Raw genomic sequence first — 23,430 nt, forward strand, 5'->3', positions numbered from 1 at the left:
CCAGTGACTAGTCCCAGTATAGGTCATAAACCCCGCCTCCCCATGTTATTCAATGGGACTTGAGACCAACTAAATTTAATTACACTTCAATTATCTTTTTTCCGAAGCTGGTTTCTAACATTTACTGTAGTTATCATCACGCTGATGTAAATTCAAGTGTTTGTTTTTAAAATAATTTGGTTTTAGTTAGTTATTTAATGCTATAAAACGGTGGTGTCACGTCATGATTGACAGCTGTGATATGCGCTTTCTGCGAGAGTGAGGGCAGGGCCTTGCTTTCGCGGCTTTACTTCCTGCTCACTACTGCGCAGGACTGGTCCCGAAATCGCGACTGCGCAGACTCAAGACCCAAGATGTCAGCGCCGCATAGGGACACTGACGGCTTTACTTTTGACCAATGGATAAGAGCGAACGGGCGTCGTCCACCTTTTTACAGTCTATGGTTGTCACAGCGCCATTAAGTTGTGTTGCTTTTCAATATTCAGCTGTGTGCACACGTAGCCTACCCGATAAAAGTTGTTGACGCTTGAATTCATGTTGCTTTACATACGTCATCCGGTATAATTGAAACGATTGGCTATGAGCTACGTACAGTCGCATTTGATAGACATTCGTAGCCCCCAATAAATGGCTCTGGGCATTCATAAACCACGCCTCAAATACGAGAAAATTTGCATGTGGTTCCCAGACCACGTCTCATTCTCTATGAGACTGGTCTGGTGTTAGCCAGGCTAAAGTATTTCCTCATTTGTAGGTCACTTTGAATAAAAGTGACTTACTTGCAAACCACACCAAAGCCTGCCCATAATCGTGGACTAAATGGTTAATGTGAATGGTATGCTCCACTGTTGGTGTGAAAGCAATATAAACTACTTAACAGGAGTGAAACACTTTCGATGAGGAATAATTTGGCCGTTGGCCGTACAATCATTCTTCTCACTATTAGGGGGAAAGATAAACGTGGAGATTATTTCTGTCCGTCACAGCAGAAATCGTTTTTGGCAAGTCCATCAGAGTTGTTACTCAGCAACAGGTGTAAAGTGTCATGTTCATGATGATGTTGGCCACACATCATGCTTTTAACCCAAATACACAAAGCAGAGGGCAAAATTGTATTATTTTATCCTTTTTTAATGATGCTTCAAAAAAAATTTCACAAGATATTGTTCGTATTGGCGCACAATGTTATGCCAAATTACCTGCATTCTCATTGCGAACAAATGCGAGGGTAAACTCCACTGTCCAGGACTGCAGTAAAGAAGAGAAACAAATGTTTTATGGCATGCACACATACAAGAGAAAAGAGTGAAAGAATTGCCAACAGACATTTCTTACAATCCATACCTCAATAAAACACTTCCTCCCCCAGTCTCCCTCTCATCCCCCCCCCTCAAAATTAGCATTTATGGCGGAGTTCCTGTTTTGGACTGCTGCTCACAAGTGAATGCTGTCTCTCCCTACTTCCCCTCCTCTTCCGCTCCTTTTATGCCAGGGAAGAGGCAGTCTGGAGTTTCATGGCTGCAGAGCCCTTTGTGCATCATCTGTACAAGGTGGTATAATTTTTGCTGCGCTGTAACCGATTACTGGGTCGTTTCTGAAGCCTTGCTATTTGCCATCTACTTTGCGCTTGCTGTCTTTCTGAACGATCAAGGAGATCAGAGAACATTTTAGAACTGTGCTGGAAGCTACAAAATTTTGGCCGATAGCCTTACAATGTGGATTTAATTTTTTGTATTATTTACATTTATTATGTTTATTATATATTTATATATGTATGTATCCAGCAAACTTTTTTTTAAATATTAAACATACTACACTAGACTAGAACATGAGGTTTGTAAAAAGGCTTTTTGATTTTTGTATAACCGCAGTAAAACAACCTGAACTATTAAAGGATTAGTCCATTTTCTTAAAAAAAACAATCCAGATAATTTACTCAACCCCATGTCATCCAAAATGTTTATCTCATTCTTTGTTCAGTCGAGAAGAAATTATGTTTCTTTTTTTTGAGGAAAACATTCCTGGATTTTTCTCATTTTAATGGACTTTAATGGACCCCAACACTTAACAGTTTTTTCAAAGGACTCTAAACGATCCCAAATGAGGCATAAGGGTTTTATCTAGTGAAACGATTGTCATTTTTGACAAGAAACATAAAAATATGCACTTTTAAACCACAACTTCTCATCTATCTCCGGTCCGGTCCTGTGATGCGCCAGCGCAACCTCACGTAATTGCGCAGTGACATGGAAAGGTCACATGTTACATATATGAAACGCACATTTGCGGACCATTTTAAACAATAATCTGACACAAAAACATTAATTAGTATCATTCAACATACAACAACGTTGGAACGGTCCTCTTTCTCAACACTTGTAAACACTGGGGCGTAGTTTCGCATACATCATCCGTCACCTCTTGACATGATGACGTATTGCGCGAGGTCGCGCTGGCGCATCACAGGACCGGAGATAGACGAGAAGTTGTGGTTTAAAAGTGCATATTTTGAAACTCCGTTGAAGTGTTGGGGTCCAATAAAGTCCATTAAATGAGAAAAATCCTGAAATGTTTTCCATAAGAAACATTTTGGATGACATGTTGGTGAGTAAATTATCTGATTTTTTTTTAAAGAAAATTTACTAACCCTTTAACAAAGTGGATACAAAGCGTTTTCCATCCAAAACTATTCACTGCAAAAAATATATATATTTTTTAAAGGGGACATATCATGAAAATCTGACTTTTTCCATGTTTAAGTGCTAAAATTGGGTCCCCAGTGCTTGTATCTGATGTAAACAATTCCCACAATAATTGTGAGAGACTGAAGTGACATGAAACTACCACAGGTTTGTATGAAATTGGATTCCTATGAAGACAGAATGCTTTGATTAACCAATCAGAAGTAAGCATTTCAGAAAGCCGTTTTATTATTGGAGATAATATGCTTGATAAATAATGTCGTATTGATTCACATGGCACAACAAGATTTAAAAAATTTAGTTTTTACATGCACCAAACATTTGACATAGTAAACAGGTCAATACCGACGAGCTGACAGCAGTCATGCCTTCAGAGTTTAATGATATGTGCATGGTTAAAAGACCACTGCAAATTCTTGCGCAGGGTACAGATTTGACAGGCATGATGGGAAATGGAAATGTGTGACAGCAGTTATACACCCAATTGGAAGAATTTATTCCACATGTAGGGAGAGACATATCATGTAATACAGCCAGACAGACCCAATTATTTTAGCTGGGTGTGCGTGTGCTCGTGAACAAGAAAATGGCAAGACTGCAAGATGCTCAACAGCTCACCATGCCAGAAATGAAATCACAGTTAATGACTGCCTATAACAGGTACAATTATAAGGATGTGGTCGATGTGGAAACACGTTTTGAAAATCAAGATAAAGAAAATTCAGAAATGGATTCCTCATACTGTAATTGGGAATTTGTGTACAGTAGTGGCACTTCCAAAATGTCATTTTCTTAACCCAAGAAATTGATGTAGACAGCTCAGAAGATCACATTAAAATTTAACGATTAAACTCAAAATATAAAAAGGCATTTGGCCCCCCTCTTCCAAAAGCAGTACTTATTCTTGCAAAAATATGGTCATGATTCAGTTTACTGTTAACTAGTCTCAAGTAATCAGATATTTGATCAGTGGCGGTCGATGACTTTCAAGGGCGCACGATGCGAAGCTCATCAAAACATGTATTTAGCCCGTCATGTGTGTGGCTCGTCATTTCAAAATGTGTGTTTGCCGTGTCATGTTAACCCTTTGTGCATCACACACGTCATGTCAAAATACTACAGGTACAGAGTGATTACACTAGTCAAACGAACCAGGTTTTGGGAGTCAAACGTGCCCGGGCACGGTTTGGATTTTGCAGGGGTTTGCAGGTCCATTCCTGCCCCCGGAGGGCCGGTGTCTCTGCAGAGTTTTATTCCAACCCTAATCAAACACACCTAATCCAGCTAATCAAGGTCTTACTAGGCAAACTAGATACTTTGATGCAGGTGTATTGAGGTAAGTTTTAGCTAAACTCTGCAGGACACCGGCCCTCCAGGACCGACTTTGGACACCCCTGGGATAGTGTGAGTGCGCCCTTAGTGTCTTGTAAATAGAGATGCACCGAAAGGAAAATTGTTGTCCGAAGCCGAAGATAAAGAAACACTCAGCTAAAGGCAGAACACCGAGTTACATTTACATCTTTTTTACTATATTTATTTGGCATTATTTAACCTTTTTTAACATTCCAGCACTCATTATGGGGCTGTTTTACACTAGCCTGGCTCTGCCCTCCTACGTGCTTCCGCTTAATTTTCATTTCGCTTCAGTACAATGTCCAGGTCCAATCAGCGAACAAAGGGGGGTGGCTAAGAACGATGACGTTGAGGTCGTGCATAAGTTTGAGTTGTAGTTCAGTAATTGCAGCGGAGAAAGACGTGAGAAAAGCTATTGTTGCAAAACTGCCGAATATACAGAAGTTAAAGCCGGAGCAAGAGCAATGTTTGCTAAGTTTTGTTGAACATTCGGACTTGTTGTTTCCGGCCGGTTTCGGGGCATGATATACGTCACGACCACACGTTAGCGATTACCTATGGCAGATCCTAAATGACTCTGGGCAAATCCAATAGTTCTAAACTTCAACAGAGGACCCTCCTTAACGGAAGTAACGCTTTGCAATGGAGCGTGGCCAGACTCTCTTTACAAATGAAATGAATGTATGAGAGTCTGGTTGGACCAGGCTAGTTTTACACCTGGTCACTTCTTTGATCAGATAGCTATTTGACTTGTTAAAACTGTTCCATTTAAATTCGACCACATGAATGAAGGTGGTCGCACACCGGCCACGCAGCTCAGCGTCGCGTCTAGGACAACTCAGAGGTAAACCGGAAGTGCACATTAAATAGCGTGAGCTTCGTCAGATAGCGTCTACTTCAAAATGCAAAATATACATTAGCAGCCACTGTTAATCGTTAATGATTAGGGACAAATATGATGTTAATTAATGTTAAACTATGTGAGTGTCGCTCTGTGGCGCCACCTGTCGGCACCGGTGTGCGTATACTCATAGAAAGCACCAGTGTGCGTATACTCATAGAAAGCAATGAGAGTGAGACGGTGGCAAAGTTGACAGGAGCATGACAGAGGAAAAAGAGAAGTCACGGGTCACCACTGTATTTGATTTAATCTTTCACCTCAAACTCGTTTTCGGACTATGAACCACCCACTAAAGCTAAAAGTATAATCCCGTTTTTACGCATATACGCAAGGGTCCGTGTACAGTGAGTTTGACGCAAATTTCGTCATCAGAATATTACGCCCGCACGGCCACATCTATGTAAACGCGCATGCTTTGGACCCCTAGGTCAGCCATGCACGTACAGGAGAATGCAGTATGTAGCCCAGGAGATGCATTGGATTTTGTCACAATGCCATTGCGTCGAATGTCAAGTTTGCAAGGTTGTGCTTTCAACTATGCGTACGTTTGCGTACACATAAAAAAAACACACTATACTCTGGGCTTAAGACAGGAAAAGAGACCTTCTGACTGAAACGTACAGTGAGTAACTACAGTTAGTTCTTTTAACATGCCATTTGGGGGGGTTATCTAAAGTGGATTACACCAGTATTTACACCAAATTTAAAGACAGCATCACACGGTGTGACACCTCAATGGGTTTTGGAACACAGCTATGCATCGTATACAATTTCACAAATTAATCAAAGGTTTTGGAAACAAAAGTAATCTGTCACTGGAAAGCCAAAGACACTCCTCCGAATTCGCCCCCATGTCTACAATTTCATAAATCATACTTTTGTCAACATAAAATTCCTACGCTCCTTAATTTCACTCTGCAGGGAGTCCGTTCATCTGCCTTCCTAGAATGAATCGCTTCCCGTTGAGGGGAAAGAGGTCTCGCAAGCACACAGAAGAATGGGGCGGGAAGGAAGGCAGCCCCCACCGACATCTAAGCCATACCTTGCCTGAGGGGGAACTTAGAATAAGACACTAACATAACCCCAACGTCTGATCAGACTGTCAATAAATTGGACTCAAAGTAAAATGGCTACTAAAGACATCTATGGGAAAGATGGCTTTGGATAAACCCTGACCGGACCACAATCTGACCACAAGAAAGGAGGAGCAGAGTACCACTTTTGGCACTCATCTCAGTGTGCTGATGGAACCACCTCATCCTGTACTTCCAGGAAGAGATGTCAACTTATTATTAGTGATGAAGCATCATGCATACATATTTAAACCTGAAACCTTAATACAACGTATTTTTATGTATTTGGGATAGCAATTAACCACCTAGCAATGACCTGGAACACCTTGGTAACCAGATGGCAACCACCCAGAACAAAGTTTCATTTAGATAACAAAATTATAGCTTATATCTGTCACCATTCCCCCATGTTGAATCCTAAACTGTACGATTTTCTACCATGAAACCTCAAAGGAGAAAAAAAGAGATGGATTCTGAAGACTGTGCCACTCTTTTCTATGCAATGACAAAAAATTATAAAGCTTTCAAGCATCAACAAGGAACAAAAGTAAAATAATAGTACTGTACTGAATAAAAGTATATGAAAAGTAATGAAGTTGTATGGATTACTCATATGATGGATGTATGTGCTTTTTGAGTGAACAACATTTTTGACTCCTTCAGCAGCATTGTATATGTAAACCAACATATAATTTTTCATCATTTGTGCATTTTATTTTTTGGTTGAACAATTGAGTTTAACCATCAAGGAGACAAAAAGATGAATTTAATTGTGATGATTAATCGCCTGCTTTAGGACTTTGACGATTATGATGATTAATTGTCTGATTTATTGCCTTGACATTTAATTCTCATAAATTTTGTGTTTTATCATTTTAACACGTTGTGATTATTTAATTAAATCTTTTGCAAGGTTTACCTGGCAGTAAATATTAATACACAACACATATTTAAAAGTAATTATTTAATGAATACATCTTTCAAAAACTGAAAATTATTCATAAGAAATGAACACCATAAAGTGTCTGAAAAATAACTGAAGATAAAAATGCAATACCAGAACAGGCCTTAAATAGTAGCCAATCCTACTAAGGTCATATTCATACTGGACCACATGTTTGTAGTGTCTGCAAAAAAAAAAAAAATCAATTCCTTACAGATCCTTAAGAATAGCATCCTTCACTTTCCTAATTTTGGAATTGTTGTTCGAAAATGTATGTTTTTTCCTGGCAGTTCATACTGCTTATAGTTTTGCAGGATTTTTTAAAATGCGTTTTTTTTTACTGTATTAAATGGCTTTGCAATGTATCACGTTACACTGCCATGGCATGAAAATCTGACTTTTTAGATGTTTAAGTGCTATGATTGGGTCCCCAGTGCTTCTATCAACCTAGAAAATGTGAAAAAGATCAACCGAGTAACTTAGTTTTGGTAGACCATTCTCTACAAGCACATATAAAAATAGGTTGTTGAAATTTGGCTTTCCTTATAATGTCATAAGGAGCTCTTATTATAATAATACCACCCCTTAATTTGCACTATCCAATCACAGCACTGCCATTTAGTGCAGAGAAAAGCACAATTGAGTTTTAATTGCAACAAACCACCACCATCGAGTACGTTTACATGCACAAAAATAAGCAAAATCTGCTTATTATAGAAAACTGTTTTCATGCGTTTACATGCAAATCAATAAACCGGCTATGCAGACAACTGCGTTTACATGGGACTTAAAGATTTGTCAGGTTTCTCGCAGGTAGTGACGTCATTGCCTATAGTACATAATAGTCGATCAGAAAGCCGACGGTATATCTGTCTCAAGCTATATTATTTTTATCTCTTTTCGCGTCTCCAGAACCTGTAAATCTAACACCAGTTTTTATTTTCGCAGTTTCTCTGCCAACTGCTTTAGTAGAGCAGAGACTTTTATGCGTTATTTTTTGCTTACTTCCGCGTGTGAAAGATAAACGTCAGACGTGGAAGTAAGCGCAAAGTAACGCACATGGACAAAACCGTGAGAAAGCCGGTTAAGGTGTTTACTTGCCATGCAAAATCGGGGTAATGAGCAAAAAATTACATCTGCCGACCGGTTTTTGCTTACGCCGTTTATGGGCTTTCCCCGATTAAAGAAAACCGTTTTACGCGTTTACATGACCCCACGTGATATCAGTTTATTAAGCATAATCGGCGTAAGACTGTGCATGTAAAAGCACTCATTGTGATCAGTGTTTGAATTTCATCAGCTCATTTGCATTTTAAAGGACACACCCAAAACGGCACATTTTTGCACAAACCTACAAAGTGGCAATTTTAACATGCTATAATAAATTAACTATATGGAATTTTGAGCTAAAACTTCATATATGTACTCTGGGGACACCAAAGATTTATTTGACATCTTAAAAAAGTTTTGTGCCATGGCCCCTTTATGGAGCGCCATATAGTCTCGTTTATACAGGCGCTGCGCAGCTCCCCCTTGTGTTTTTTAAAGAGATCTGCAATCATTGCGGTGATCTGAAATCATCGCAATAAGATCAAACAATCGCGATGAGACGATTACTTAATCATTGTGACAGCCCTAGTGGGTAGTGGTATCTTAGTACAGTATGTGTCTACAGTTGTAAGCAAAAGTTTGGGCACCCCTGACAATTTCCATGACTTTCATTTATAAATATTTAGGTGTTTGGATCAGCAATTTCATTTTGATCGATCAAATAACTGAAGGACACAGTCATATTTCAGTAGTGAAATGAGGTTTATTGGATTTATTGGACTCTGCACTGCACACACGCACACCACCCTACTCCATAAATTCTGCTGGGTTGTTTTTAACCCAAATGCTGGGTAAATATTGGAAGGAACACATGCTGGGTTTAACCTATGCTGGGTTTTTGTAAACCAAACCATGAGCTGAAATAACCAGTTTAACCAGTCCAGTTTACCCAGCATTGTGTTAAAAAAAATAACCCAGCAGAATTTAGAGTGCTTACTATACTATACTACACTGATACCTAACTGACTTTGGATTATCAACCATGCTTGCCTAAAAAGAAAGCCTTGAAATGCCACATTATTTTATACTTTTATAGGCCAGACAAATCTTTAATTTAAGTGTATTTTTTAACCTGCCATAGATGACTGCAGGTAAAATGAGCGTTTATGTTCCACAGGATTTGTTACCCCTGTGTCTCCAAAAAAAAAAGAAATGAGAAAGAAAGGGACTTACTGCCACAGAACAGAAAATTCTCCAGAGTAAAAGGACTTTAAGTGTGTGTGTGAGCAGCTGTTCCTTTGGAGCAGTATAGTAAGACTGTTGGTATTAAATTGTCAAACACAGGCCTATCTGTGTGCAAGGTTTCCCTCTAACTTCCCCTGAGCTCGTCTCAACACCAGCTAACACTGATCAAAGCCCTGAGGAAGGGGGGGGGGGTGAAGGGGGTGACGTATCCTCCAGAGACCCCAAATAATAAGCCTGACTGTTTATCTAACAAGAGCACCATAAATTGTGCCTGAGACCGGGTGTAAGAAAGTAGGTTTTGTTTAGCCATCCCCTTCAACTGAGAGTCCTGTTGTCAATTATCTGCCCAGTATGCAGAAGCCCTCATGGGCTGTTTACTGATGTCTATAGTATTCATGGCTTGAATAAAGATAATATTTAAACCATTTATTCATCAACATTTTGTAAAGTTAAAAATATTTAACAATTCAAATATAAAAGTAAATCCTGTTCCATGGGCACATCTAAAGGTATGCACATAAATCACTGGAGTTAAAGCCCTCTTTCCTTAGATCATGACCAAACCCTCTGTCAATTCTTTTATAAACAATCCAGATTGAAAAGGCACACAGGAAGTACTTAGCCATCAAATTTGTCACAGCACAAAAATATTTAAGGGTGCATACTTTATACTTCTAAGGGTGTGCTTGGAGGAGTCTTCTATCATACTAGAGGATTTATTAAAGGTTAAGTATCCCCCTGCTGTCTTTGCATTTTTTTCAGCAGACCCTTCCAGACATTTGACAAAGAACATGAGGAAGGTTGTAGGTTCAAGCTAACCTACATTTGGTCTACACCTTGCCGTAGAAGACCTTTAGAGTGTGTTTGGGGTGGTTTCCAAATCAGCCTATGATTTACAGTCAGCGCTGAGAAAATAAATATAGCGGGGAGCTTTTCACATACAGCTGGTGAGACGAAATTGTTTAGATAAAATGTTAAATGCAATGAAATGCTAATGAATGAATGTAAATGGTGAGCTAGTGTTTTGGAGCACATATCTCCTTTAGGAAATACACTCATTGCATTTGTGTGGGGTAGATGAACTATGGAGTGGACATTAGGGTACCATTTCCCAAAGGATTTAGGACAATTTGCATGCTTTTTTTTAAGCAACTGTAACTGCCCACAGAAGCACGTTAACATGGTTCCTTTTCATCCAGGTGTTCAAAGCCTTGTACTGATTTTACATCACACAGCAATACAAATACTGTTGCAATCAAACGCATGCTAACTGGTTAGACAGTTACAGTCCAAAAAAGCTCTCCATTCACAGGTTTGTGATGTAAAACACGCACTTACAGTTTAAAGTAGCGAGAATTAACATTTTGCGCACATGCACGCGCTAAACAAAGGACAAGTTAGTGAAGGAAAACCAACAAGATCTAAGCTGTTTTCAATAAAGTGCAAACGCTCGCTTGAAATCCTATAGTAAGTACACGTAAGAGGTCTTTATTCTTTATTTTCCCTGCACTTCGCATCAGAGCAACCTCATCTTAAACACAGAGGGAGAAACCAGCAAATATTTTAATTAATTCCTTCCTAGTCTTTCATCAGCCGCAATGCCCACCTCCTCTTTTCCGACAACCTCTTTCATCCTCACCGCTCTCTGCCCTATTGTTGGTGCATTGAAGTTGTTTCTAACAGCGAAGTATGATAACTGTAGTAGGCTACTGTACCAAATCTCACTCGCACGCGCTTCGTGCTTCCAGTGTCCAAACGAATCAAGTTTTATTCAATTCTAACAACTTAACAGCTGTGAAAAGAGCTGAAGCGAAACAACAGACATATCTCAAAGGCTTATAAAAGCCTACTGACAGCGATGAGAAAATGCACAAATGACACACTTGGGTACAAAACATTAAGTGTGCCGCACAATGATTAAAGCGTCATTATTCCATGCGTAACACGTTTGGAAAATGTGATCAACTTAATAACGCAAGAAATATAAAAATAACAATTCACAAATATTTAAACAAATAAAAAGCATTTAAAACAAAAAGCCTTCCGATTGTCCATCTCTAAACTTTTCAAGAAATGACAACCGCTTTTTTGTGAAACAATGTGCAACCAAAGAACATCACATCATTCAAGCTCTTTTATAATATAATGCACAACGAATAAAACAATTCACTTAAAATTTTTTAACCCAAACCTACCTCTTTTTGGTCTCGGAAAACTTTCGTGTAGATGAAATACGACTTTCTCCACGAAATGCTGAATGTTGCTCTGTTCGGGTCCACGGACAAACACCATCCAGTCGTGCGTAAAACCTTCCACCGTGGGTTTCTTTCGGACCTGAGCGCGATGACCGAGTTCCAGTTTCACCTGAACTGCACCCTAAAACACCCAAATATTCACTTCATAATCACGACGCCAATCAATTATAATAGAATGAACAATTTGCCGGTTTACTCGCGTGTAACAATCTTAAAAACCACTTTGTCGCCGAACAAATATAAATAGCCTTCTATAAAAAAAATTAAAACAATACGTATTATATCTTTAATGGAAACAGATCATTTCTGAGCATATCCGTAATATGTGTTACAATATGCAATGCTTTTGTTTAAAATCTTTCAAGCGCATCACTTTTGCAGACGCACTGGAAACGCACTAACGTTAGTTCTGTTGTACTTGAGTATACCGATGGAAATATGGCTGGAAAACCCTCATATGCGTCTAATCGCTTTTCCAAACCAGGCGAAAACGAGCACAGGCACCGGAGACCCAAAACACTTCCCCGAATTAGCAGGTAAAGCCCTACTCACCGAACTGGCCATTGTTGAGGCCACGGGATAATGCTATTTCATGGAGAATTTGGTTTAAATAAGGACACCGAGGACTGCAGACGCCCGATGGCGGACATGGTCTTTTAATTGAGCTCTCTGTGCGAGTTTTCAAAGGCTGAGGAGTAAAGTGAGACGCATGCGCGTGAGTGTCAGCGCTCGCACTAGAGTCGCAGCAGTCCGTGCGGTGCACGAGACGAACCAATGGCAGGGCGAGCATGTGGAGAGCCATTCACGGGCGCTTTTTTAACCCATGTTAAACCAAGTTTTCAGCACCCAGCAACACAGTTATTTATTACGTGCACTAAAGCACAGTTTGACACGGTAAAATATTTTTTACTGAGTAGTCTTATTTTGTTTTTCATTTTGAAAATTGATTTTTCTTTTCTATATACATGTATTGGTTTCTACATTTTCTTTATGTTTTTATACAATTAACGTATTTTGTTGCTCTACTGTCTACTTTATCTATTTATGCTGCTACAATCTGCAATACCCAGTCTAATTACAGTCTTTGCTTTGAATGAAGGACTCTTATAATATAGCCTGCTGTTGTTTATAGTATATTTAATTGGTCACTTATTTAAATGTAGTCATATTTTTTCTAATTATATTTAAAACATTAAAACAAGTATATTTAATAATTAAAACAGCATTGCAATATTTTATTCAGTCCCCTTTTCAGTAGAGAACATTTATTTGAGAAACACGTTTAAACTGCTAGTTTTATATTTTATCTACCTGTATAAGATGTATGTAGTATGCACATTATGTTTATAACAATTCTTAATTTTTTGTAAATGACACAAAAGTAACATAATATACGCAAATAAAACAATGCCTGATGTCGCATATGACGTTAGATTAACGTTTCGCTTTTCAACATTTTTGGTCCATCGCACGCACCGTAGATGCATGTTGCCGGTTGGAGGATTCGGTTAGAAAGTTAACTGCATCTAAACGTCAATGTATAGGATTTCTTTGGGTAAGATTGAATATAATGTATGTTGTTTAGTTACTTAAGATTATTCCAATTTGTATATTTACAATATGTTTAACGTTGTCGTTTAGTGTTGTATTAAACAGTTTCTCGTTACCAGTATGTCTTGTAAAGAGTAATACTATACTTTTAGAAAGTGAACTTATTTAGTCACTTTACAAAAACCCGACATCTAAAAAGCTGAGAATCCGTATGTAGCTATCGTTAACAGTTAGCATTAAAAGGTACCGTTTCGATAGTGGTGCAGTTACAGTATCATATGTTAGCTAAATCGCGGTATTTTGACATAGTTACAGTAACTTACTAGTTAACATATACATGGCACTTCAACCTACTTAAAAGAATAGTTTTACCTCAAACATAGTATTGTTAACACACAATGCATGTAAAAACAGAACCATTTTAAAAATTGACATATAATACCAATTATACAAGCTAACTTAGTTTAGCTAGTCATTCTAACATAGTGGTACTTAAACAATGATGCATTATTTTGGACACACAAGCAGTGCAGAGCAAGCAGTCCAGGGCCAAAGCTTTTGTGCGTGTGGAAAAGTCACCACAGACTGGAAATCCCTGGAATATTTTCAGTTCTATGCATTGCTGACAAAGACTCCGCTTGTTTTGTAAACTATCCTGTAAACAACTAGTTTGTAAATATAGTTACACAGTCTTCTGTATACTAGAACTGTTTATGTTATGAAATAACAATTTGTTAATTGACTCCAACAAGAATAAACATTGTCCATCATTTGTTAATAATGTATTTAAATAACTCTCAGACTAAAACGTTTTTATGCATTATGCTTGGTTGTTCAATGTATTTAATTAATTTCCAGTGTATTTTAATGTGTTGCAAAGTTAAAATCCACAGCCACATTAAAATAAATTGTAGTATTTAAACTATATTACTTGTATAGATGCAAAGTAAACAGCCTGAAGTCTCTAAATTCAAAATCCTACCTGAGGTCAACGAGCCACTCTTTGCTGTCCGTGTGTCAGTGTAGTAAAACTGTCAAGCTGTATGGAAACACAGGAGGTATTTCATCACATGCACACAGTGCTGGCTTGTCAGATATCAGTCCCAGGAGGGGTGGGGCTGCATTTAAAGGCTTGCCCAGTCTCCCTCTTTCTCCCATATGCCCATTGTATAAACCTGAATTTCCATAAGCCAGTGTCATACACACATAGTGGTTATCTCATTACCTTACGCCAGGAGTCCATATGAGACAACCTGACATGCCAAAGCCGACGGTCCGCAACTGGACAGACATTGATGCTTTGGCAAAAGTGACTTGTGAATAATGCATCCCATTGATGTGTTTGCCAAGTGCCATCTGTCACATGGTTGTAACCTCTGATTTTAGATGCAAGAAGACTGTCTCTCGGCCTTTATTTTGTTTCACCTTAGATCACATTAGTTTGAAGTGGTATTGGGTTGGTCTAATTTCACTTTAATAGATCGTCTGCCCAAAGGCAGTTTTTGTCGTGTCACACCTGTTCGGTGTGTTTGATCCACTGACATCTGCAATGTGAGAGTGGGTTCAAATAAGACGTATCATTGCCCCCAAACCTTATAGCACAGCTGTGTTCTGTTTAAAAATAGTGTCAGTTTCTTTAATTTAGGAAATAAAGGCTGACGCATGCATTTGTGAATTTAAGTTTGGACCTTGGTATTGTTTCCAATTGAAAATGCATTTTTAAGAAATTATATTTCTATAAATGTTTTATGTCTTGAAGGTCAGAGATGACCTCCTAAATTAATTCCTAATCTTGTTGTGCTTCATTTATCTGTGCATGTTAGTTAAAAAAACCTTGTACCAAAACAAAATAATGTGGCCATATCTGAATTATTAGCATTTTAACAACATTCCTCCAACATACCTTCCATGATTTATTAAGTTCCTGATGGATACATGCTTTTCATTTTTACCTTTTTACAGAAATATGTCATGTTTGCATTGGAATTTAAATGTGTTAAATGGCTACTGGAATTTAAATGGGTACTGTATGTTTGTAGTCATGAATTGTGGAGATGACTGAGAATTTGAAGGCAAGATTTGGATTTCCCAACACCCTCATTCAAGCTCAGGTAAAACTGTTATGCATTTTTTATAAGAAAAAACAGTAAATGCAATTTTTATGCAAAGAAGAAGAATGTCTGATTTTTTAACTTATTTTGCATTCAATTCTAGGCTGTAAGGTCACTGGTGACTGCAGTGCTTAAAGAAAAAGGTCTAAATGAAAAGATCTGTCAGACCAGCACTAAAGTGAGTACATGCTTATGAATTATACTATTGTGGTTGTATAATCGTGATTTTTGTTTTTAATAAGAGTTTAATGAACAATAGAATCAAACCTAATGTACTTCTTTAAAGGGCACCTATTATGCAAAATAAAATCCACCTGCTCCTTGTTTTTTAATCTCCATTAAACCAAAGCAGTCCACAATTAGGGCATTTTGGTCATGCTCTTATAAATGATCTGTGGGGTATTTTAGCTAAAACTTCACAGGCACACCTGAGACTTATATAAAGGCCATAATAGGTGCCCTTTAACTTCCAGACATCATCTACACTGTGAAAAGTTTTTATTTTACTTAAACTTAATAAATTTTAAAATAATTTCAACTTTTATAAGTTATGCCATTTCAGTCCATTGGTGTGGCATATTTTGGGTTGTTTTGTGGAACTATAACGATGCACCACAGGCCTTTTAAAGAGGCTCTTATTTGGCAGGAGGCATGGGGCAGAACAATTTAGTTAAAAATTTATTTTGGACCCAACCCAAAACCAACTACACTTTAGAAAAATGGTTCCTAAACTTTTCATTTTGCAACCCATTTAAATAGGTGTTATCTATCCTGGGACGCACCAACATATTTTTCAATAGAAATATGAGAACAATACACATTTAACTTCTTTTTTTCCTTGTCATCTTATTAAAGGACAAGTTCGGTATTTTACACTTAAAGCCCTGTTTTCAGATTGTTTATGATGAAATAGATCGGTTTTGACTGAAATTTGGACATATGTTGCTGGCCCGAGAATTTTTGGGTGTTTGCTGTATGACCCCCCACTTCTACAATGGGTGTATAGGTGCACTGGAACAATCCTTCTTAAAATGCATTAAACTTTCGTTTACAAAGACGTGAGACTCACAGAGTGGTCAGGGGTGTTCACTGATATGCTCACACAAAAATCGCTGCAAAAGATGCTTTTTGCCATTGACTTGTATTAGATGTGCTGTGAGGTATTACTCCGCCGCCAGAAACGTAAATGGAGTTGTTTGTATTCTTGCAATTTGCAAAGGTGGATTATCGCCACCAACTGGCCTGGAGTGTCTATTATTCAAGCTCTCAACGGATGAATGTACGGTGAGAGGCGTTTGGAAAAATAGGTCCACAAGTTTACAACAAATGGTAAAACACCTGTTGGAAAGCATTTTTTGCAGCGATTTTTGTGTAAGCATATCAGTAAACACCCCTGACCAGGTGGTGAGTTTCACATCTTTGTAAACAAAAGTTTAATGCATTAGGATGCATAGGAAGGATTGTTCCAGTACACCTATGCAGCCATTGTAGAGGTAGTGGGTGATACAACAGAAACAAGAAAAATCTCGGGCCAGCATCATATGTCCAAATTTTAGTCAAAACCGTTCTATTTCATCATAAACAATCTGGAAACGGGGCTTTAAGTGTAAAATACCAAACTTGTCCTTTAATGAAATGTAAGTTTAATTGAAATATCAAAGTAATTATGGCATATCATATTAAAATAATTGTCATTGCTAGTCATTAATTTGACTAAACAGTTTTTTGTGTCATTCATCACTACAACAGCAAAGCGACTTTGCGCGACCCACCGTATGTAGGTCCCGTCCCAGTTTGGAAACCTCTGCTTTAGGACACTAACGGCTCTGTCATATTAATTAAATGTCATATTGTTAACGCATCCAATACTTCTTTAATGTTATTCTGGTCGGTGGACAGCACTGGTTTTCTCCTGCGACAGCAAAACCTCCTGAATAAAAAATACAAAACAAAACAGTACTTTACCGATAATAAATATAATCATGGATTTCTTTTCAAGCTCTTTTGCTTCTATGACAAAATTTTTTTATGCAAATTGCCAACCTTGTGCATGCGGCCGCTCATGTAGAACACTCCAAATTCACTTACGTAAGAACAAGTATAAAAACAAATTCACCTGCGTACAGACGTGTTGTGAATTAGGCGAAAAGTTTTCGTGAGAAGTTCAAGCATGCGTATAAATACGAAAAGCGTATGCAATTATTAGTAAATGAGATCCATTGTTTTGGATGCCAAAACCTCAGCTAACATTATATATGGACATCTGGTAATAAATATAAAATAATATAAAGTGTATGGTTTGACCCCTTCAGTATGATTTGACCCCTTTATTCCATTTTGCATGCTATTTAGAGAGAATTGGGTCGAAAATAACGTGGGACGAAATTAACAAAGCGATTTTCTTTCAAAGCGACATTTGTATTCCAAACTATGACAGAATATTTAGCACACAACCCTTGCTGACAAATATTGTGTTACTTTGTCATCATTTCACACGTGTAGGTCCAGAAAGCTGTTTCCTTAATCTGTATTTTTTTATAACGCGTTGTTTCCTGTTTCATGTGTTGTTTTAGGAGTTCCTGTTGGGACGAAAGTAACACTTGTTACTTTTGTCCTGCTGCAATCCTGTTGCATTATGTTGAAAATGTATATCATTCTAACTTGATTTAATAAAATTTTCATAGTGTTCATACTGTTGAAAAAAGGTTTTATTCTTAACAATTCAGGTTTGTACTGTTGTTTTGCTTTTGAAACATTAGATGAAGCTGAAATTTAAAATTTAAACTGTAATTTAATTACTTTTTGGAAAGATAAACGACAAAATATGTTTGCTGTTACATATTAACGAGTTCATAGTCGTGTATATTTACTAAAAACAAGTTTAACACAAAAATCTATCTTGTTCTGTTGTGTTACTTTTAAGCCACCTGTGTGTTACTTTCATCCCAGCTTACAGGGTCGAAAGTAACAATGCGCTACTTATGTTCAAAGTGAAATTATACTGAAGTTGTTGTCCAAAATTCCACCTGGTATGGGCAACACTACAGTTAATGACTACAGCAAAAATATATCTCTGTCTAAAACATTATCCTTTAAAATTAAGTTTTTCTTAAATATTGCACTTTTGCCCCTGCCCTCCCCTACTCACTTTGATTTTTGCATCAGCCAATCATTTCACATCATCATTGTGGGTTACTTGAACAGGGACCAGCGCTTGAGACGCTATGGGAACAGTGCAGCAGTGACAGTACTGTCGTCCGCTCGGCTTGCTGCAATGCTCTGGTGCTGCTTGTGGATCAGGGACATGCCGATCTGCAGTATGTCCTCAACACCACCCTCAACCTTCTGCCCTCTGCGAGGTAGGCCTCTGTTTGCAGCTGTTTAGCACTTACCTGGATTTTAAAGAGTCTTGGAACTTGAAACGTTTCGTTTTGAAAGTGTTTCAAGGGACGTTCAGTTTGTGAAGTTCATATGTGTATTAGCCTGAAACCAAGGTACTATAATCTCTTCAGAGACAAATGAGATACAGAGCAGTGTCAAACATGTGCTGTAACACTCAAACCACCCTTTCTGATTGGATCTTATCACCATCCTCAAAGCTTTGGCCTCTCCCTTCCCTGAACTTTGTGTTTATACACAGATAACTATTACATATGAAAGGGTCAGAACATTAGGGTCCTTTTAGCTCAACTGGTAGAGCATGAGTATGGTCTGAATCCAAGGGAACACACAAGCTGTAATAAAAATGTGTATTGCTTTGAAGTGACTGCCAAATGCATAAATGTCATGCATTACATTCAGGCGGGGTGGGGGTGGGGGGTATTCCAGTTCAATGTTCAAAAACAACTTTAAGTAAACCATGTTTCAGTAAAAAGTGTAGATCATGTGTCTCCAACCTTTTTGTAAGCAAGGGCTACCACAATGGAAAAACAATCTGGAGGGCTACTTTTTGATATAGTCTACTCAAAACATTTTTTTTAACTGTTGATTTTTATTTTATTTTACTTGTTGATATGTTTTATCACTGTTTAAAATGTTAAACTATAAAAGAAGCCAAGCTAATACAAAAAATATGTAATGAATAAATCATTAAAATTAAGGCTATTAAAAGAATGTGCTTTGGTGGGCAACCTTGGAGACCACTGGTGTAAATACTTTGGCACTGTGTGTCATTTTTAGAAGGATCTCTTTACAGAAATGCAAAATAATATACAAAACTATATCATTAGGGGTGTATAAAGACCTTTTTATAATGAACCGTTATGTTTTTTTATCAACATACACCGAGGGTCCCTTATGTGGAAGTCGCCATTTTGTGCCGCCATGTTTCTACAGAAGCCCTTTAAGGACAAACTTTTTTTACTAGGTTTCACATGTTTTTCTGATGGCGGCTACCGTAGCTTCTCTATGCGTTTCAAAAATGAGTGGTGAGCAGTGGACTGAGCTGTTGGTTGCAATTCGCAACCTCACCACTAGATGCCGCAAAAATGTATACACTGCACCTTAAAAACACTGCTTTGTTAAGGTGTCTGACATAGCTGCATTTTTCTTGAACAGTGGTGTGAGTTTAAAGTAGTCTTAAAGGAATAATACAAATTTTGGCAAAAGGGGTAAAGTAAGTAGTGTTAAGGAAATTATATTTTTTTCCTTAATTTTCTTTCTGTTTTGTGGTGCGAGAACTAAATTTTTTCTGTAACGAACAAATTTATCATAAATATGTGCACATGCTGTAGGTAGGTGCATTTATAAAGTAGATATGTGTAAACGGTCAAAGGTTCAGTTCACAAATATTTTGACTGCACTATAAATCATATTAAATAAAACCATCTGTCTAATATGCTGACAGTCAGTATGCTGAAAAGTTAAGAGTTCTGCTAATTTCAATGTTTGAAAGCTTTTAAACATTCATGCTTGAAAAGTCCCTCAAGAGTCCCACACTACCCAGATTTCTAAAAGCATTTAATTCAGTCATTATTGTGGTGGTCACATGGAAGGGAAAATGGTTGACTCCATTTATGTTGTAGATGTGATGCACATGACCACAAAAAATAAATATTGTATTAAAGACCCCATGAAATTCTTTGACATAGTTTCTAATAAAACAGGAAGTTTAAAGTTTTTTTTTTCTTGGTTGATTAAGCTATGATGTGGTACTTTAGATTCATGCCCACACATTTCTGTAAGGGTTAGCCTCTGATACAAAAGGCAGCTGACTGAGGATGCACATCTGCATATTCAGATATCTGACAAACATCTAAAAAATGCAACCTCCTGCATATCAACCTGCTTTTCTTTTTAAACACTCACACACGCCTGCTGCTGTCATTACTGTCACACAGAGCTGCTGCCACACAATGTACCCATTTCATTACACAGAGATTAGTTTTAACATTTAGCACATGAGAATTGATGTGTTTTTGTTTATCATCACAGCTTATAAGAATAGTCCGTAGTTCAGATTTTTATTTGCTCTTGAAATTTTTTATTGGCCCTAAAGCAAAAGTGAAATATAGTTTTTTATGTAAATGTAGTTAAAATTGCTTAAATGATAAGTTAAAGTTGCATAAAACCATGTTGATACTTCAAATCACACATTTTTTACAGTGTATGCAGTATTATTTTAAATTTGATTACTTAATTCAATTCCTGTACCTTAAACCATAGACCCACCTGAAAAAAACATGAAAAGCACTTAATTTTATTCAATTTGAGGTTAATTTCTCCATTTATATGCCAATATTTATGTGCAAATAAATGCAAATAATTAGATTAATTAATCGGCACATCATGTAATTAATTAGATAAAAAATTTAAATCACTTGACAAACTTAGCATTAATGTCTTTTGTGTTTATGCCTCCGCACTCGTTTTTATATCAGCTTGCATGGTTGTAGTATGCTCACTCGACAATTGCACAAGTTATCTGAATTAATGGCATAATGTAGCACTGACCCGATTGGACAATTTTAAGATTTAAGATTTTGTGATCAAAACATAGTAGACTGACAAAAACGATATACGTATGCTGATCAAAAACGACGTTTCATTATGCATAGTGCGTGCCAGGCTCATGAAAGAGCCAAGATGAAAGCCACAAAGATAAATTTGCTTTCACTAAGAAGATGTCTTTCCTCACAGTAAGATATACAGTAATGAAAGCAATATGTACAGAGAAATGTAGAATAGAGAGAGCATATTGTGTTGAAGTGATTTATAATGTATAAAAAATATTCCACATGTACTCTTGCTAGGGAATTGGCACTCCTGTATCCAAAGATCGTACTGACTTTGTTTAGAATAGCATGCTGCCATATTACTTGTCATATACTTATTATTTCTGTAGTGTATAGTATGCAAAGTGTCTGAGTTTTATTTTTCATCTTGCCCCATTGTTTGATTTGATTGCCAAGTGTTTTATTCGCAATTTTTTTAAATCAATGTAATTGTGATCAGTGATGTGTATGGAACAGGAACATCCTGGTAATCCTGACAATATTTTAATAAACACATTGTTATGCTGTTTGTTTTTTCACGTTGCCGTTTTTAATTTAATATTCTGTTTGCACTATATTTTATCTAGTTGCGAACTTGATTTCTAAGATTAAACAACGATGCATTGTAGATCTTTTGTTGTTGGGTAGTATCTGCTGATTTTGACTGCTTTGTTTCTTGTCTGGATAGGAATGTTCAAGGGCTGATAAAAGTGGTGGGGAGGTTGTTACAAATTCAAGCAAGTCAGCGAGATAATGGAACGAACTTCACTTGTCCGTATTCAATTAGGTAAGTAAGTGCCTTTCCAACAATAAGAGTAACTGTACATTCACACCGCTGCCGGCAAGAGCATTAAAAAACGTTCTGGCTACCCTGCCAACAACGATATTGTAAATGATTAGTGGACACTGATGATTGAATGCATTCTTTGGAATCCTTTCAAGTGGAGGACTTTTATTGGTTTTCGCCTTCTGATTGGTTGCCCCTGATCCACGTCATAGCTCATTACTACAAAACTATCCTGATTTCTCTTCTCTGTTGTTCAAATGTATTTTTTTACTGTATGGAAATGCAACAAAAGCTTGAGCTTGTTCACACTGGCGTTTCTTCTTTCTCTTAAAGAGCACATATTGTCCAATTCACGATTTTACATTTCCTTTGGTGTGAAGGTGTGTATTAGTACATTAACGATATGTAAAATGTACAAACCCCAAAGTAAACAATGAGACGAGTTATTGTCTTCAACGTAAATCTCTTTTCTTGGACTACAACAAACAAACGGATTGTAGGCAACAGTTTACTTCCTGGGATTGGTGATGTAGACAAGACCAACATTATCATAATTCCTCCCGCTTCAGACTCGCAGCCTTTAAGTTTACTCCTGTTAGCATTGCATTGTGACTGAATCTTTTAAACATGGTAAGGGGCGTCACATTTCCAGCTGACGTCAGAGGTATTCAGGCCAATCACAACATACAGATTAGCTGGCCAATCTGGGACACGGAGCTTTTGAAACTGTGTGTTCAGTGTTTCCCCTACCATTATATAAGGGGGCGCCCCGCCCTCCTAACGGCTCGACCCGCCCCCCTTGAAGGTCAAGTAAATTTGATTTAATTTTCTTTATACTGTCCGAGAACAATTTGTTATTTTATTAAACAAACTAAATAGCAATTAAAAAAAAGTAATATGTTATTTATATTATTTCTACGATGGCATGTCTTTTCTGTCTGTGTTTGCGCGTTTACATTTATCCAATTGAGTGCACACATTTATATTTTACTGTTCTGCTTAATTCACTGTGCGCGCTCTCTCTCATGTTGTGTGCAGCGCGCGTCTCTCTCACATAACTGAAAATGTGATAGTGTTTTCAAAGTCTGTTCCTCTGTATACTTTCTTTTTTGCGTAAACATCAACATGGATGTTACTGACAGAGAAGATGGCTAATCGCGTTTATCATGACTTGACGAAAGGTTAGCGTCTTTCCCACAAACACACACACACACACACGCGCATTCTCTTCCTCTCTATCACGTGTACGCGCACGTGTTTTGTAGTAACTCTGTGTAACAGTAACAGTGTATGCTGTCATATTTCTGAATTTGCAGCGAATTGTCTGCACTATTAGGCTACGCAATATACAATAAAACTCACATTTGAAATAAAAAAGCTCATAACACAATAAGACATGAGGCTTCAATGTAAATTTATGATGATTTTGTCAGATGATTATAAATCGCGTTTATATATCAGTATTT

The 23,430-nt window shown here is 37.5% G+C and overlaps 2 protein-coding genes across 3 annotated transcripts in view; one reads left to right on the top strand and one right to left on the bottom strand.

Moving 5' to 3' along the window:
• Window positions 1-12,278, bottom strand: part of mllt3 (MLLT3 super elongation complex subunit) — a 66,833-nt gene extending 54,555 nt beyond the window's left edge. Inside the window, exons 1-2 of the mRNA XM_055196722.2 lie at window positions 12,075-12,278; window positions 11,463-11,643 (exon numbers count right to left, since the gene is read on the bottom strand). Of these exons, the coding sequence (XP_055052697.2) occupies window positions 11,463-11,643; window positions 12,075-12,086 (193 nt within the window). The 5' untranslated portion in view covers window positions 12,087-12,278. The remainder of the gene's footprint in view (window positions 1-11,462; window positions 11,644-12,074) is intronic.
• The window catches only part of focad (focadhesin), a 205,073-nt gene that overhangs the window by 120,340 nt on the left and 61,303 nt on the right, over window positions 1-23,430 (top strand). Inside the window, exons 1-5 of one of the 2 annotated variants that reach the window (XM_055196319.2) lie at window positions 12,939-13,077; window positions 15,113-15,184; window positions 15,288-15,362; window positions 18,389-18,543; window positions 21,866-21,964. In XM_055196319.2, coding sequence (XP_055052294.2) covers window positions 15,128-15,184; window positions 15,288-15,362; window positions 18,389-18,543; window positions 21,866-21,964 — 386 coding nt within the window. In that variant the 5' untranslated portion in view covers window positions 12,939-13,077; window positions 15,113-15,127. Of the gene's footprint in view, window positions 1-12,938; window positions 13,078-15,112; window positions 15,185-15,287; window positions 15,363-18,388; window positions 18,544-21,865; window positions 21,965-23,430 lie in introns of those variants that run through there. The other variant, XM_055196326.2, reaches the window with a different exon arrangement.

This window comes from Misgurnus anguillicaudatus, chromosome 21 (assembly GCF_027580225.2).
Source record: "Misgurnus anguillicaudatus chromosome 21, ASM2758022v2, whole genome shotgun sequence".
In the NCBI taxonomy this organism is placed as follows: domain Eukaryota; kingdom Metazoa; phylum Chordata; class Actinopteri; order Cypriniformes; family Cobitidae; genus Misgurnus; species Misgurnus anguillicaudatus.